Raw genomic sequence first — 17,026 nt, forward strand, 5'->3', positions numbered from 1 at the left:
GTAAATGCTACAATGCAAGTCTTTACAGTAATACAGCGTAAAGGTTTTGAGAACATCTGTACTGATTCTGAAAGCACTGTTTGGAAACTAATTGCATTCAATTTGTAGCTTTTTCTGGCCCTTCACATGGTATGGTATGATAGGGTAGAGAGGATTTTTTCAGAATTATTCCAGTGTCTCAAGGAGGGCCAGCTATTCTTGAAACCATTTTCAAGACTTTAAAAGTGTTTTTTATGCCACAGGCTCTCAATTGACATAGTGTCTAGAGTCTCTACAAACAAAATAAAAATATTTTGTGGTCTGTTTTGTAAAGCCAAGAAAAAAAACCAGTTCTTTGTGTGAGAAGCAAAGGTGGAAAGCACTGAAGTGTTTCTCTGAGGGTAGTATATAACTTCCAGCACAGCTAGGAATTGATAATTTGAGTAAGGTAAGCACAAGTAATAATGGAAATTATTCACAGCAGTGGAAAGAGTTTCCAGTTGTATTTTCTATAAGTACTGAAATAGACTGCCAGCGGAGGTCAAGGAATGATTATCAGTGGTGATTTTTAAGAGCTGATTGGATTAATTTCAGGAACTGATGCAATTTTCTGGCCTGTGAGGCAGAAGGAGTTCAAGGAATACTATTCACTACTGGCTTCTGCTGCTGACCAGTCAACTGAGAAGGGAACAGAGCGTTTCTGGCACATTTCTGCAGCAGGAGACCCCACTGCAGTGGAGTGCAGACCAACGCACTTGCCCTCCAGCAGAGCAGAGTAGCAAAGACTTCTACTTTCTAGGGGTTTGTGGGCCAAACGGAGTCCACTCAGCAGGGCTGTTCGCATTTGCAGTTCAATCGCTGGCTCACAGTGCCAGGAGACTGTCTTGCAGCACTGAAAAGGTTAGTTCCCCTTGGCTTAGGTACAGCTGATGCTGCCTGTCAACTGTGGGATAAGCCAGATGACCTTGCAAGACTTCTTTATCCAATTTTGTGTGGTTCTCTGACTCCCTCCGGTCTATGTTTTAACTTTGAGGTGATTCTTTATTTCAAGGGCAAAAAAAACTGGATTCGAAACTGAATACTGGGCAAAGCTGAGTAAAACTGAGCAATAAGCTATAATAGCATTCACCCGCTTGAGAGAAATTTGAAGTATCTGGTTGATGGAAAAAGTCTTTGAATACAAAATCTGAATGCGTGCATTTTTTTGTTAAGTGGAAGATGCAAACATCCCATCTGAAATGTAAGATAGCAGTTCTTATGTACAGGGTGTTTATTCCAAGAAATATGGGATTCATAGAAATTGTTCCCTTCTTAGTTGGAACTCCAGTAAAGCATTGGTACAAAACAGGAAAAAACCCCCCACAATTAGCCCTGAGTATAAACACTGAAATCAGAGACAGATAACATGTCATGGTGTCCTGTTGAAGATTCCTACTGTAAACTTCAAAAAGGAATCAAATGAACAAGAGCGACCTTTTTGTTGTTTTCTCTAGTGTTGTACCTGATTTTTCCCATGTTTTTATATTTTCCGCTGCTAATGCTGGGATTGTGGAAGATGAATCTGCCATGCTGGTTAGTTTTCTGCTCAGGGTTTTGAAGGTTTTGCATATAGTTTTGTGTACAGTGTGCCTCGCAGTTTCCATCAGAAGCAGGAAATGTTTATTCGAGTTCTGAGGGGTGGGACAGTTGCTGTAGTTTTAGGTAATTTTAAACAAACTGTTTGAGCATCCTGTTTAAATAGAGTTAAGTAATCACATTTTGTACTAGTTGGAAAAGAATTCTATACATGCATGATAGGAATAAAATATCGTCTTACAGAACATACCGAGGTTGTGATATATCTGACTTCTTGTGCAATAAAAGTTATATCTTTGACTTTTGTTTTGCAATGAGTTTAGTGGCTAAACATATTCCATTATGTAACAGTACTTAACTAGAATATGAACTATTTTGTATTTAAATTTACTTGTATTTAATAAAAATATGAGCTTCCTTGATATTTTCAGTAGCCTCTGGAGAAATCTAATTCAACTATGACTTTCTGAAATTGGGAGGAAAAAGGTATATTCGCACAAAGAACTTAGTTTTGGGAACTAGTGAGAATCAGGAAGCATTTATTTACAGCCAATTGTATGAAAACATAAATGAAGGAACAAATGGTAGTTGGAGTAGGCTGGTAAGATTCATCAGTTGTGAATTTTACTTGAGGAGTCCATGTGGATGCCTTTCTTGAATTCTCTGGTTTTCAGTGTTGTCAGAGTTGAAATGGGAGACAAAAAACTGTGGTGAAAAAATTTGTTCTCAGCCTTGTAGCATGGATGCTCATCTCAGATTTGAAAGTGGGAGACAGATTGCATGATTTATTTTTGTTTTGTAATATTTCGGTAATGAGCCTGTGCTGAACTGCATATTGGGTCCCCCAACTTGTAGGACTCATTTGAAAGAAGAGTAAAAAGGTTGTACTCTTCAAATTGCGGTGATGATTGTACTTGACCTTATGTCTCTCAATGGATTGTGTTTAAGCAGCAATCTAGTGTTAATGAGAATTTAACTGGAAAACAAACAAAGGACAGGCAGGTTAATGACTGATCACAATTTTTAAAAAAATCTTTTAAGGGCTACACAATAATTAATGTAAACAATACATCAAAGTCTTTCCATGTCTAAGCTTTCATACAGGGTTTACGTAGAAGCTTGTTCCTCAACAATGGTATTATTCCACATCTAAACAAGTAATAGACTGTATAGTGTCATCTGTTAAATCAAAACTGATTGGCAAGATTATCTAGTCTTACTAGTAGGAAGGTCGTTAATCACACCTTCACAAAAAGGAGCTGGATTGAGTCTCTTATGTCCTGAGAGTTTATTACTATTGATATTTTTGGAAATCACCACCCTTTTCTAAATTAAAAACTTGTAAGTTATTCCAAAAGAAACAAAAGGTAGAAGTTTTATCCAATGGAACTCATAACATCTAAAACCAAGCAAATATAAACTGCTAGGAAGTGCACATCATATATAGGCTGATGTTAACAAAACATATATAAATAAAACTAAAAATCAGAGAATGATTTTGAAGAGGGAAGGTTATGGTAATAGAATAAAGAGTAAAGGATTAGTTAGAAAGATTTACTGTAGAGCTAAAGGGTGGCTATTTTGGATGTCAAAGCGGATGAAAAATGAAATGGGGGCACAATTAAAGGAGTGGCATGAGAGAGAAGATGAAACAAGATTTCTAGTTTAAGTGACAGGTGTACTTTTCCAGATAGTGATAGGGACAGAAACTAGAAGAGAGGTTGTTTTTAGAGTCCAGTTTTGAAAACATAAAGCATGCAAGAGAGTATCTCAATTAAGAACATCAAGATATGAGACTAGAATAATAGAAATGTTAAGACAGGCAGTTATGCATTCCAATATAGCAGTTAAAGCCACAGTCAGAAAATACTATGGAAATAGAGAGTGAACTTGAACTTCGTTTGTCTTGACTTCTAACCTATTTATTTCATGTCCATTTTGCTTTTTGAATCTCTTACCCGTGCTCTCTGCTCTGTTTTTCTTTTCATTTATTATTTAAAGTATTCTAATTCAACCATACCTTTTGAGAAATTCGAGGAAAAGCAGGTATGATTAAGGGCTAAAATAAAACCTCTAAAAGAATCTAATAACTTCAGAAAACATATTAGCTTACTTTGCAGTACTTTTTTTGCTTCAGAGATGCCAAGAGAGGATTAAGCTATAATGTCTTTGTTTGTGATTTTGCCTTTTATTTCAGTTTAAATAATTAAAGAGTTCCCAGGACTGCTTTACATTTATTCTGTTCATCAAAACATACTTCTCAAATGTTATGAAAACGGAGTCCAAAAATAATGTGGTCCAAACCAAACCCATTCAATTTTCTCTTGGAACACAATGATAAAGTCATACCTTGTATCTCTTTTTTTAACTCAGTAAACAGTGTGTTGTCCCTTAATGCATAATTCTTTAGGGCGTTCACTTTATGTTCTCCCACTTCAGTATTTGAATATATCCTGGTGATACATGTAGCGAGATGCATGTAATCAGGCATAATACAGTTATTTCGCAATTACTGTTTGAGGATTAAATCCTCTCTGCATTGAAGTCACAGAGGGTCACTCAGTGTGTGTGCTTACATTATGCTAGAAAGGAAATAGAGTGTTAGGAACCTATATTTTGATCACTAACTATGATGAAAGATAGGGGAAAGAAGTTTAAGTAGCAAAATCAAAATAGTGTCTCTGTTGTTGTTGAGGTTATGGGAATCAGGAGAGAAACGGACTTCTCAGTCTCAGCTCATATTCATAAAATATTCTCTCATCTCTTGCATCCTATTTTCATGTAAATTTGAGTCCCACCTGATCGCGTCATTGTGCTGGCCAAAAAAAGAGTGGGTTTAAGAAAGTGGTTCTCATAGGGACCAAGTATATTTCATCAAAAAAGATGGTAACTTCTTATGTTGAAACTCTGGCTTGCTGCACCTTTCCCAAACTCACTGTAAGCAGAGAACAAAACTTTCAAACGATTTTTTTTTCTGTGAGTTCTCATTAGAAAGCTGAAATAGGCACCCAGGAAGGATGGAAAAGTAACTTGAAATACCAGTGTGTAGCAGAAAAATGCAACAGCAGAGCAATTTCAAGCACTGAGCTGTTAATTCTGGTTTTAGTAGGTGTACTTTTGAAGAGGTGGTCAACTAAGCTGCAGGATCTGCCAGAAATACCCCTTCACATTGAGAATGGGATGTGCGTAATAAGAGAGATGTGAAAGAGGATAGGAAAGTTAGTGCTCTCCAGCTCTGGGAATGGAGCTGCTGCTAAACCTTTGTTCAGACTAATGACAAGATATTCTGCTAAACAATCCAGATTCAATTTTCAGTTGGCTAAACTGGAAATGTCCTACAAAGTACTGAACCAAAATAAAAGAACTTGAAGTTTGAACTAAACACTATTTTTGATATTTAGAATCAGCAATTAGGCACTTGGTGAATGTTGCAAAAAACCATGGGTTCTGTTTGGATCAAACAAAGAGTATTTAATATAAAAATGTACAATATAATATGTACAATGTATATCCTCGTATGTTAGGAGATGGCCATGATCTAAACATTTGTGTAAACCAGCCTTCTCGGGGGTGTGTGTGTCGGGGGGTGTCCCATCACTGGCAGTTGGAAGCATGGTGGTATCACCCCAGCTCAGTGGCAAGTTGAGGATCGCCATTTGGGAGTCACAGTTGTAAGACGCAGCACAATCACTTTGCACCGACATCGTTTTATACTTGTGATACAGGTGCAGAAAAAAGGTAGCAATGTTGGGAGTGAGTATGGCTGCTTAGGGGAATGTGAATTGTAGCTTCCTTTTTCTGTTTCCTGGTTGTGCCCACTCTCGTTCAGACTGTTGACTTTGGAAAGGTTGAAATAGCAATGTAAGAAGTTTCAACTTCAGCAAGTATTAGAAGTTACTTTAGCCAAATATTAGACAGACGCTCCACAGTCTAAATGGGTTTTGTACTTGAAACACTGAACTATATACATGTGAGATAATCTAAGGCAACATATTGCAAAGGGAAACTCTTACTGGAACAAATCTTCAGAGGTACTGTGTTTGTAGTGCAATGATAAGGAGCCTAATGAAGGGCAATGTCTGCATTGTCATCTCAGGAATGTTGTATCCTTTTATATTACATTACAGTACCAATATAGCTATGCTTTTGACTGACTTTATCACAAAACTGACTGCATTTGGTGTTATCCTTAAGCTCTAGCTTATGAAATCACAAGACCATCTGAGAGCTATCAGATTTTATTTCAAACAGGAGGATGTAATTCTCACGGGTTCCAGAGAGAAATCAGAGAGACAGCACAAGGACCTATATTTTTGTTTAAAACAAGCAAAGAAGGTGATATTTAAAGCCTACACTAATGTCAAGAGATCTGCACTATGATTTTGGATGTTTCTTATCAGCAGTACTAAGCATTGCAAAAAGAACAAAGGCATGGCTCTAAAGCTGTGCTCTTTTGAGTGTATGATACAGCCAGAAGCTTTGATGCTATTCTTTAGTAGGTTTTCCTTACTAGGAAATGGTAAGAAAATACGTTGAAAAATGTACCAAAGTTGTTAGCAATGTTTTACCAAGAGTGCCAGTCTACCTGGATCCTGAATTTGATCCAGTCTGGCAGTTTCTGTGTTCCCAAGATACGGGAGGAAAGGCACAAGGGTTTTGTCTGCATCCTCTTTCTGTAATCGGCAAAAAGTCAGCCAAACATTTCTAGCCTCCTCCAGGAAACATCCCTGATAAGTATAACATTTAGACACTTAATGAGCAGGATTAATGCACACGCTTAAGTCTGAGGATATTTTTAAGTGGTACACTTTGAATCTGAGCCGTAGAATAGATGATTAAAGGCAAACAGCAAACATTTATGAATTTCTGGACTCGTATGTATAAACTATGTAATCTGCAGGCTTGGATTCACTTGTGGGAGGTTAATTAACTTACATCTTCTGTTGTTTTTGTTCATCCAAAGCAATGCTGTATCTTGTCTCCTTTTCTTCAACCCAGCACACCAGACACCATGAGGTAGAGCCAAACTGCAGCGTGACGTGAAAGTTGGAGAGGGGTTCCCTTTGGTGAAGTCTCATGCTTACACACCTGTGTATCGTGTGACTGGAGAACAAAATGTTTATGTCACATGAGCTAATGCAGAGCGAGGACTATGCGCTCAGATCCGTTCTCCACATCACATGAGAATTACCTGCACCTGTGCCTAAACTCTTGCCTGCATAGATGTAGATATTTTACAGTAAGGAAATAAAGAATGTGGAAGTAGGCTTACAAACCAAGGGTGAATGGGCAAAGAGTTGATGATTCAGGGCCTTTAGTACTGATTAGAGAAAACTATGAAAATGTATAAGAAACATTCACAAAAAATAGGATTTAAGTTATATCAAGTGGATGTGTGTCATTTCTTTGCTTATGACTTTATCTGCATTGTCAGTTTAGATCATAAATGTTTCAAGATGCCAAGCACACATTTAGTTTACTGTTGGTCTCACTTCTGGCTATTTCACCGAGTGCTTAACTTAGAGATATTTTTTTTCTGAAACGCCAATATGGGGTGACTGCCTGAGAATCTCAGTTGCTAGTCTCAAGTAAAGTTCGTTTCTAGTTCTCCATCATGGAATAAGGCTTGAAAACTTGAACTTTGTAGTTATAAGCATCAGAAGAAAATAAAAATAGCTTGATATGTATTTCAATAATGTAATTATATCTCATTGTCTTATAAGAGTTTGAGGCAATTCAAAAAGTCACATGTAAGTGTTTGAGATTGTCAGCACTGGTTTCTATAGCTTAAAAATTCTAATTCATTTTTACATAATTTGGTAAAGATACTTGGCAGACAAAGTAGCTGGTAAGAGATAAGAGATGACGTAAGGAGCCTGATATTTGCCCAGCAGCCCTTCCGTAGGTGACAGAATTGACTTTATCTCTTCATTATTACGACTAAATTTTAAAAGAAATGGCATCATTTAAGTATCTCCATTATATAAAATTGATGATTGTATTTGGTGTGTGGAGATTTGTGTGTGTTGCTTATTACTACATTTTTATTCTATGCCCTTTTTCTCATTTCTCACGTTGAGACTTTTGTCTCATTTTCTTTAGGTTTGGGGGATTTTGGTTGTCAGCTTTTCTTTTTTCAGAATTGTAGTGTTTGTTTCTTTCATTTCTTGACGCAAATGCTGCAGTTGCCTAAAGTGTGGCTTCAAGCAGTCCTTTGTGTGACTAAAAGAAATTAGCTAAATAGCACTGTTTAATTAATTTCAGGACCGCCTCTTTTTCGTCATGGAATATGTAAATGGAGGAGACCTAATGTTTCAAATCCAGCCTCACGGCAAATTTGACGAACCTCGATCCCGCTTTTATGCAGCAGAGGTCACATCAGCACTCATGTTTCTTCACCAACATGCGTCATCTACTGGTACTTTTTTTGATCAAAAGTAAAGTATTCTTGAGGCTTGGGGCTGGTTTTGGCTGAAATCCTCTGTCTCTTAGCAACTAGATTTAGATTAGTTGTTTGTTCCAATTTGCTTACATAGAACTTTTTTTGGCTGTTTATTATTGAGAATGTTAACATTTGAATAGCCTCTGCAGCAGTCGCCAGCTGTGTGTGCCAGTTTTGTATTATAGTCCAAATAAAGCGGTTTTGAAAAAGCTTGGCACAGTGCGACCCAGAGGTGACCTTTCTGCAGATTGGCGCAATCTCTTCACTTTCCTCCCTGTGCCTTAGATTTCCTCTGGGTTTCTAACTCCCTGCCACTTCCTGAGTTTGTTTGTCCTACTTGTCTCCACTCTGATACGATCGGGATGGTCGTTTGCAATGCTTTGCTTATGCCCCTTCCTCTTCACTGTTTGGGTGAAGGCTTAGTCACCAGCAGGAAGTGGCTCTTTGCAGACAATTTTGATTTGCTTGCAAGTGCCCCGCATCTATTTGAACCTCCGCCCCACCGCCCCCAGATCTCTAACCTTCAGCACCCATGCACGCACACGGAAAAAGTGCATATTGTTGCACCATGGTGAAGAATGCGGGATGGGCTTTTATTATTAAAAGCAAGGAATCGCTTTGAAAATTTTCACCCTGGTGTCCATGTGTTTATTTGGTTTTAGCAGCCTGTCATTGCGTGCGATAAATTTGGGCTTTCAGAAGCCGAGCGCTTTACAGGTTTTGTGGTACAGGTCTGTCCTGTCTACTAAAAATTCTGGGGTCTGTGGATCTAACCGAGTTTTGATGTTCTTTTGATATTCTCACCCTCCTTCACCTTATCAGTTTTGATTTGGGGTAGTCATCTCAGGGCCAGGCAGTCTCAGATTTCTTGAGCCAAAGCATCAGGATGAGGATGTGGAATTTGTCGCATCCCTGGATTCGTATTAAGTTTGCTTTCAAGAGTACTAGAAATTGAAAGAAGTAAATTTTAAATGTTTAGTAATCAAGACTGAATGGTAACTTCCATCAGAGGCCGGTGGCTTTCCCACCAATGGGGATTCAAAGGGAAACTTCTCAGAGAAGGAGTCTCCTTTCCAGATACATCACAAACAGCAGGACATTGCATCTTCTGAGGAAAATAAATCTCTGTGAAAGTGGTCTTTCAGTCAAAAATCCAGGTTCCTTTAGAAAGCTTTTTTGCTAGCTGCGGCTCTAAATCTCCATCTTTTGTTAACACTGGTATGGGGTTTGCATACTGGGTTGGACTTTCAGCCCTACCACTTTGCATGGGTTCGTTTTCAGGTGCTGAAGATCCAACATATTTCTTAACCTTTGCTGCCTGTGTCGCATTTCCTATTTGCTGCATTTATTTCCAAAGCTATGTATTTGTAAACTTAGATGGTACAAGATGGCAACTTTGGAATTTATAAGTATCCATCGTGAGGGAAACAAACAAGATTGGTGCTTTAAAAAATGAAGGATTTTGAGAATTTGTCTCCATAAAAAGACTTGAGCTAACTTCCTCTTCCTGAAAACTGGAATTTAGACACTTTGTAATTGGCGGTCAGTTTAGTGATTTCTGTGAACCAGACAGAAGAATCGGTAAAGTTACCTTCCCCATTCTTTGTATGAGTGTGCGTTCATTCTCCCTCTTCCCTCCCTGCTCCCATCCTTCGACACACATCCTCTTCTCTCTTCTCACTTTCTCTTTTCTCCCTCTTTTCCCTTGTTTTATATGTAGCTTCTGCTGTATGTTGGCTGCTAGCTGCATTGAATTGCTTGTGTGCCTGTGTATTTTCTATGACTTGTTATTGTCAAAATGCTTCGATCCCCAGAGAAATGTTATTTTGATGAGACAATGCTTTGTAATTTAAATTTTGCAAGCTACTCTCAATTTCTGATTCAGAAGCTATGCTGACATGTCTTTGGCATGCTATAGTAAAACACTAAAACTGAAAATGGCGTGTTCTATTTGGTCTATTATCAGGAAAGCAGAAGAAGAGAAATAACATGAGGTGTAGGATGAAAGCAGAAACTAAAAAAAGCAACAGGAAGAACATTAGGAACAGATTTAGTTGTACACTGCTTTGACACAGGCTTTTGGATCTGGACATAGTTTTGTCCATAAGAATAACTCCTTTTCCCAATGAGGGGATACTGGTAGCTTTAACAATTCATAAAACGTATATCCCAATTAGTCTATAAAATATAAGTAGAAGGAAGAAGTTAGAGATTATCTTAAAGGAATTTATTGTAAGAAAATGTCACAATTCATTCATAGTGTGCCAGGCCTTGGGAGAATGCATTTGTTGATGTCAAACATATGTTAGAATAGTTGTCTTGCACAGAACAATTTCAGCCTGATTATTCTGTACCTCACTGCATCATTTATTGCAATGTTAAAAATGCATTGGGGTCAAGTCACTCCTTTTCATCTCCTAAGCTCTTATTAGCTGGCAAACAAGGAAAGGAAAGCGGGGGAAAAAAACAAAGAAAAAAAGAAAAGAAAACCTATGCTCCTAAGTAACTACCAGTCATAACTACCTAACGTGCCTTCAGATATTTTAATAAAGAATACTTGTCTCCTGTGTAATTATATCTCTAGAAAAAACATTGCGGTGTGAAATTAATGGTTATTCTCCAAAGTGGGAAATGCTGCTTCTGTGGGCAATACTTCAAGGAAAGTGGGGAATATATAAATAAATCAAGATGTTTGATGGAAATGCAGGTTTCAAAATAGCTGCTATACCTTCTGATCTTTTTTCAGCCATGTATGTGGAAGTATTTGTTTGGAGCTAAACATAGTTATATTTTTGGAAGTAAATAACTAGCTTTAGCTCATGCTTTGGCTTGTTGGTTAGAGTTTTAGAAAGTGCTGTGATGATACTAAATGATCATCTTTTATAATAACTAGTTTATCCTCATTTCCCCTGAAGTTCAAAGAGAAAGCTGGCTCCCTGTTTGGCAACAGAAATTATTCTGTAAGTTCACATCTTTGCAACTGGCCCCACAGTTGTTCCCAGACTTGTCCAATTATCTGTATGCTTACTGAATTACGTACCTTTCTTTTGTTTACTGAGTTTATATTGCAAATAAAGATGAACCTCACAATTTTTATATATAAAGATGCTGCTGTTACTAAATGCATCTTGTGTGATAGATAAACTTTAGGATAATTTTCAGTGTGGCATTTTTAAAGGTATAGTGTTACTGTTGTGTCAAAACCACTTCAACAACTTAATAAAAATATTTGCGTTGTCCCTGCCACCTTCCCTCTCCTCTGGCATTCAGCTATTCAGGCACATGTCAAGCTGGGGCCTGATAATACAAGTAGAGTCAATCAGACACCAGAGACGTTTCAATCGCGGTTTCTGGCAATCATTGTTGTTTATGTTATGCAATTGCACCACTTTGAAAAAATGTATCCAAGCTTCAGGAGTTAAGGACTAGACTATGAATCTCATTTTGCCTGTAAACTGAACTGGACTTTGAACTCAGTGATGAAAGGTTGTGGGCTATGTTTAGTGTCACCTGTCCCTGCGGTCTGGTATATTTAAAGTCAGTCATCGTCAGCTTAATATATATTCTCATATAGGGAAGATGCAACAAACTGGGTGTTAAGAAACTGCCAGTTCTGTGCTCCCCTCTTGCACTGACTTTCAATGTTCCTGTGCGCTTTCCGCAGATGTATGTAAATATTACATGTTCTTGATCCGTCTGCAGTTGTTGTGGTGAGGACAGGAATTACCTGGGTGCGTGTCTCCAGCTCTCCTTGTAGAAGTTCAAGTGAGGTGACACAAGTGGCCCACTCTGACCTGAAATACATACAAAGAACTGTTGTGTCCCCAGGCAGGGACATCAGCACTAGAATGGGGAACCACTTCGTTAACATAAATGCCAATGTCCCTAGTTCTATTTTATCTAGGGAATAACTGTGTGAACTACAAACCTTGTTTCAGTGAAGACCTGGAGGGCCAGTAGTTGCACCATCTCTTACACGCTCCAGGACCATTCCAGTGATTAAATGAGGTGCTCTCTCTGAAATACAAAAGAAGGAAACTGAATGTACACAATTTTGGTTCACCTAGGAGGATGAAAAATATATTAACTGGGAAATTAGTGTCACCTTCTTTAAGTTAACTCACTCTTTTGGTTTCAAATGTAAGGTCTGTGAGATGTTGCCTTCAAATCCTGCAGCACCTGGTCGCAGGGGAGTCCTCATTTGTAACTATGGGTTATCATGTTCCTCAGCAATATGAAGTAATAATCCAGCCTGTAACTTGCTGCAGCTTTCTGAGGCTCTGTGCACTCTGTAATTAGTATGTTGGTCGTGATGAAGGATATATTAACACTGAATTGAGGAGAATGCGAATATAAATATGCTGATGCCAATCCTTGAATACCTCCGGGCTTTTTTGTTACACAGGTACCCTAAGAACTTGTTTGAACACTAACTGAATTTTTCTTTGGGTGATCAGTTTTCCTGGTATTCCCATTTATCAGGGTAACACACACCAGTGTTTCAGAAAGAACAACTACCTAAAATTAAGAGCACTTTCATTAGTGTGTTTTTATGTGAAATAAGAATATTTAGAAAGTCTGACTTCACTGGCGGTTGTATGATTCAGTGCACCCTTGGCAGAGTAATGAGGAGTTATATTTACACCGATGAAAATGTTGCATGGTCAGTGGTTAACATGTTAAAAGTCATCGTTCTCCCAACTTACTTTACTGTGTTATTTCTGAGTGGCAGCAGCCAAATAAAATTCCCCTCTTCCCCTTTTTGGGGGGCTTTTTAAAATACGAAACTAGACATGGAGCATTTTGGTCTAAATTTGTTTTTCAAGTATGTAAAGATCATATTATTGCAACTCTAAACAGGTAAAGGTTAAAATCCTGCGTGAGCTACAGTCCATGAAGGAGGGCAAGAAAGACCTTGTAACCTCAGACAGCATATTCAGACCTAAGCACGGGAATATCCTGAACTCAAGCCCTTCCCCACATAAACTACCTGTTGCAGGAGTCTGCTACAGAGAAGTTACAGTTTGCTTCTGGCGCAAGTGAGCAACAAACTATTTCCGTCACCTTCAGTAAAAGCAGAAAGCAAGGAGTGAACTGTGCTGCTGCGTGTGTGTCTGAGTCTTCGTGTCTCCAGGGGCTGCTGCCCAGGCCACGCAACCTGACCAGTGCTCCTGGCCGGGTTTGCGCCCTGGGCTCCATCCGTGCTCTGCTCTGCCTGGTCTAGTTTCCGAAACTGAGCGTGAGCTACAATGGGATTTTAGTCGGTGGCCTCCTGCCCTCTTTGCACTTTTTCTCGCTGGATCTAGGCAGGCCAGCAGTTGTGAAATGCATAAATAAGCAGGATATCTTCCCCGCAGGAAAAGGCAGTGGGCCGGGGTGGAGAGGAGCGGGGCTGAGGGAGATGAGAAGCAGGAAGAAGGGTTGGTTCCCAGGCTTCTGGCATTCGGACCGAGGGAGTCCACCCTGCCATCTGCCCAGCTTCTGTATTGTGCTAAAGGCTGCTGTCGTATAGGAGAGCCTTTGACAAGGTTTCCAGCTGTGGAAGGATGAGTAAAGGCTGTGGGAATAGGACATGAACCACGCGGTCTTGCCAGCAGTAGAATGCTTTCTATATTTCTCCTGGGTTTGGAACATAAGAAAGTCCTCGGTTGGCTCTCGTGTGGGAGTTGGGTGTGCAGAGGAGCAGTGTCGGGCAGTTAATATTTAGAAGGATAGAGCAGCACCGTTGACCTCATTTGGGGAATGACAAGGTACTTCCAGGGGGAGTTCCCGGTAGCGAGGTCAGCATTGTTTTTTTGCTTCATGTTTATTTGGTGCAAGATTTTCTTGTTTAATGACCGTTTGTATAGTGCTGTATTGTGTAAATAAAGCTATGACCTTTACCTTCTGATAACAGTATGGGAGTGAGTTAATGTTAAATGAGAGAAGGCAGGGAGTGGGAATCTGCCAGGGTTAATGCCAAGTTTACATTCCTGTGAGGGCAGCCATGTTCCGGTACGCTCAGTAGAAAGGGCGACAGCGCTTCCCAACAGATAATAGCAGTGAAATCTTACAGGGCTTATTTGTATTTATTTCTGGGTGAATGTCAGTGATTTTAGATGATTGATGTTTGTGCTTTTTATTTTATAACAGGAAGAAATGTGTGTTATCTTTCTGCGTTTGATAAGATTTTAACTGAGAAGCATACACAAAATAAAAATCCACTAGAGCTGCAGCACGTGTAAAACTGAAATGTACTGACACAAGACAATCCCTGTAGTTTTCCTAAAATGTTGAGTCACAGCTTTGTTTCTAAATAAATATGTATACCAGTTCCAAACAAAATCATATTCTTCAAACAATTTTCTAACAGAAGAAAGGGAATGCTTTTTGTTTCGCAGTGCATTAAAACTCTGAAGGTGCTTCCCAAATGTAATTCTGCTACTAACAGCCAAAAGTTAGGACTGAATCTTGCTGTGCCCTTCAGTCGTGTTTGTTTTCAAACAATGGAAAATATTTCTATAACCCAGTTGCAGTGGTGTTGAAACTATGTCATGTTAAGGGTGAGGCTTTGCCTTTTTGCATGCTATTGAATGCATCTGCCAAAGTTTCATAGTAATACAGAGAAGTGCACAGCAAACGTGGCTCTGAGGCAATAGGCATTTCACAGAGATTTTGTTGTGCTCTTGAGATGCAGCAGAGAAGTTGGAGAGTACTGCAAAACATTAGATGAAAGCATGTTAGGAACTCTATTTAATGTTTTTTAAATAATGATATTTAAAATACTAAACGACCTTAAAGCAAAATTGGGATAATACGCTTTAGTGTAAAGACATTTGCATACAACATTTCCTATCTTTCGGTCACAACCTTGCTACTTCTGACTCAAGTTTGCATTTATTCTCTCTGCCCCCTTCACGCCCCAACTTTTCACAGAATCACAGAATTTTCAGAGTTGGAAGGGACCTCTAGAGATCATCTAGTCCAACTCCCCTGCTAAAGCAGGATTGCCCAGAGCACATTACTCAGGACTGCATCCAGGCGGGTTTTGAAAATCTCCAGAGAAGGGGACTCCACAACCTCCCTGGGCAGCCTGTGCCAGTGCTCCGTCACCTGAACTGTAAAGAAGTTTTTCCGTGTGTTCGTGTTTTATCTACCTCCTTGTTATAAAAAAGCTTATCATTTATATGCTGTTCCAGCAAACATTTCTGCATGCAGATCACTGTACTCATAGGCTGATTTTGATTCAGCGAGACTATTCATATGCATGAAGCGTGCAGCTTCCTGTATGATTTGGGACGTTGGTGTGACTTTTCAGATTGAAAATGTGTTTATTTTAAAATAGAAAATCACCACATTTGAGAATACACTGTTATTTAAAACCATTTGTTATTTTGTTTACCATTGCAGAAGGCTGTGGAAAAAGAATTTAGCCAATCTGAAAGCTAACATAACTGAGTTATCACTGAAACTTTTGAAAACTTTGAAAATATCTGTTTAGATGACAACTTGTACTCAAATGTAAGAAAACAGAGATAATATTGTTCACTAGGAGGTTAACTAAAATGGCCTAATGAACTAAAACAGAGAAAATACAGCCAGTAAGAACCCCAGCATTTTGGGGAGTGTGTCAAAGTCTTTACTGCTACCAGAATAAACAGTGGTAGGATTACATCAGAAGGACCTTGGACAGACTAGGTGCAGTCTAACCAGGGGAATCAGAAAGTGGAACAAAATGGACCAGATGGCCATGACTGTGCTGAAAATGAGTGGAAAGGTGAGGGGTAACAAGGCCAGAGTGGTAATGAGTCACTTAGCTTACCTTCTTGTGTCAGAAGTAATACCTGCCCCTCTCCTCAGCTGCCAGTGTTCCACAGAGTCCAAACAAACAGCTTCCCAGAGTAGCAGACAGTGGCAGAAATACATTGTCTTTATCACCTCAGCAGCCTTGAGTACATGTGGAGGCAGCAGATGTGGAGCAGGGCTAAGCAGGAGTGGCAGTGAGGCCAAGGTCAAATTTTACTGAGATGGGAGTTTGTGTGGTTTCTGCACTGTGATACACCCAGAGATGAATGGCACCAGGAAAAGACACTCTCCTGCCACGACCAAATTGAATTTGGCCCCCCAATACCACTTATGTTGGGGGTATAATGTTTTGGATTAAAAAAAAATTCCTACAGTAACATCCAGCTTATGAGGAGAAGCCCAAGCAGCACTTCTCACAATGTACACACCAGATGGGTCTTCACTTCTTGCCTCCTGCCTCTAGAATTTCTTTCCAGTAGTCAGTCATGCAAAACAGCAAAGAGGAAAAAAAATAAAGGGGGGAGAGGCCAGAAATAATGCCAGTACTTACATGGTATACTTTTTCCTCCGGACTTTAATTTCCTTCTGCTGATGTATGGAAGTTACAGAACATGCTGTTCTTCAAAGCATGTCAAATACAAATAGTACATGCAGTTGTGTACATTTTTTAATGTAGATTTGACTGTGGCAGTTGTAAAAGTATTCTTCACAAGGTAGGTCTTAGGGCATGTGATTGCCCCTTGAAGGGGAGGGAAGGATGGGATGGCTTCAACAGTAGCCAATGTAGCAGCCGGTATGGGTGCACCTTGGTCTGAAACTGAGTAATACAGAAGCACTGCTCTAAAAAAAACAACCGAAGAAAGCTTGAACTGAGGAACTTCATGTATTCAAAATGTGGAATATTTAGGATAAAATTAAGTAGTAATAAATAAACATTATAGCACTTCACCAGGTATTTACTTGATTTATTATAGGGTTTCCAAGGGAGATCCTGTGGTCTATTAACACCCATTTTAAAAAATCCCTAAATATATTCTAACAAACACAAATAATGAGTCAGATGGAATTGCTATGGTCAATTAAGTGGGTAATGGATATTTAAAAGCTTCCCAACATCAATAAATCTGAAGCAGCTCTAAAGGAGTACTTGTAGAACAAAAATAATACGCACTTAAGAAACTGCCTGAGTACATATTTACCTAAACTGAACCGCCAATAAGAGGACAGCAAGCGTTTATGGTACTG

The 17,026-nt window shown here is 39.1% G+C and overlaps 1 protein-coding gene across 1 annotated transcript in view; it reads left to right on the top strand.

Annotated features, from left to right (window-relative positions):
• PRKCE (protein kinase C, epsilon) overlaps nt 1-17,026 on the top strand; it is a 295,234-nt gene that overhangs the window by 233,755 nt on the left and 44,453 nt on the right. Inside the window, exon 11 of the mRNA XM_009880644.1 lies at nt 7,819-7,961. Coding sequence (XP_009878946.1) covers nt 7,819-7,961 — 143 coding nt within the window. The remainder of the gene's footprint in view (nt 1-7,818; nt 7,962-17,026) is intronic.

This window comes from Charadrius vociferus, unplaced genomic scaffold (genome assembly GCF_000708025.1).
Source record: "Charadrius vociferus isolate BGI_N301 unplaced genomic scaffold, ASM70802v2 scaffold192, whole genome shotgun sequence".
Lineage (NCBI taxonomy): Eukaryota > Metazoa > Chordata > Aves > Charadriiformes > Charadriidae > Charadrius > Charadrius vociferus.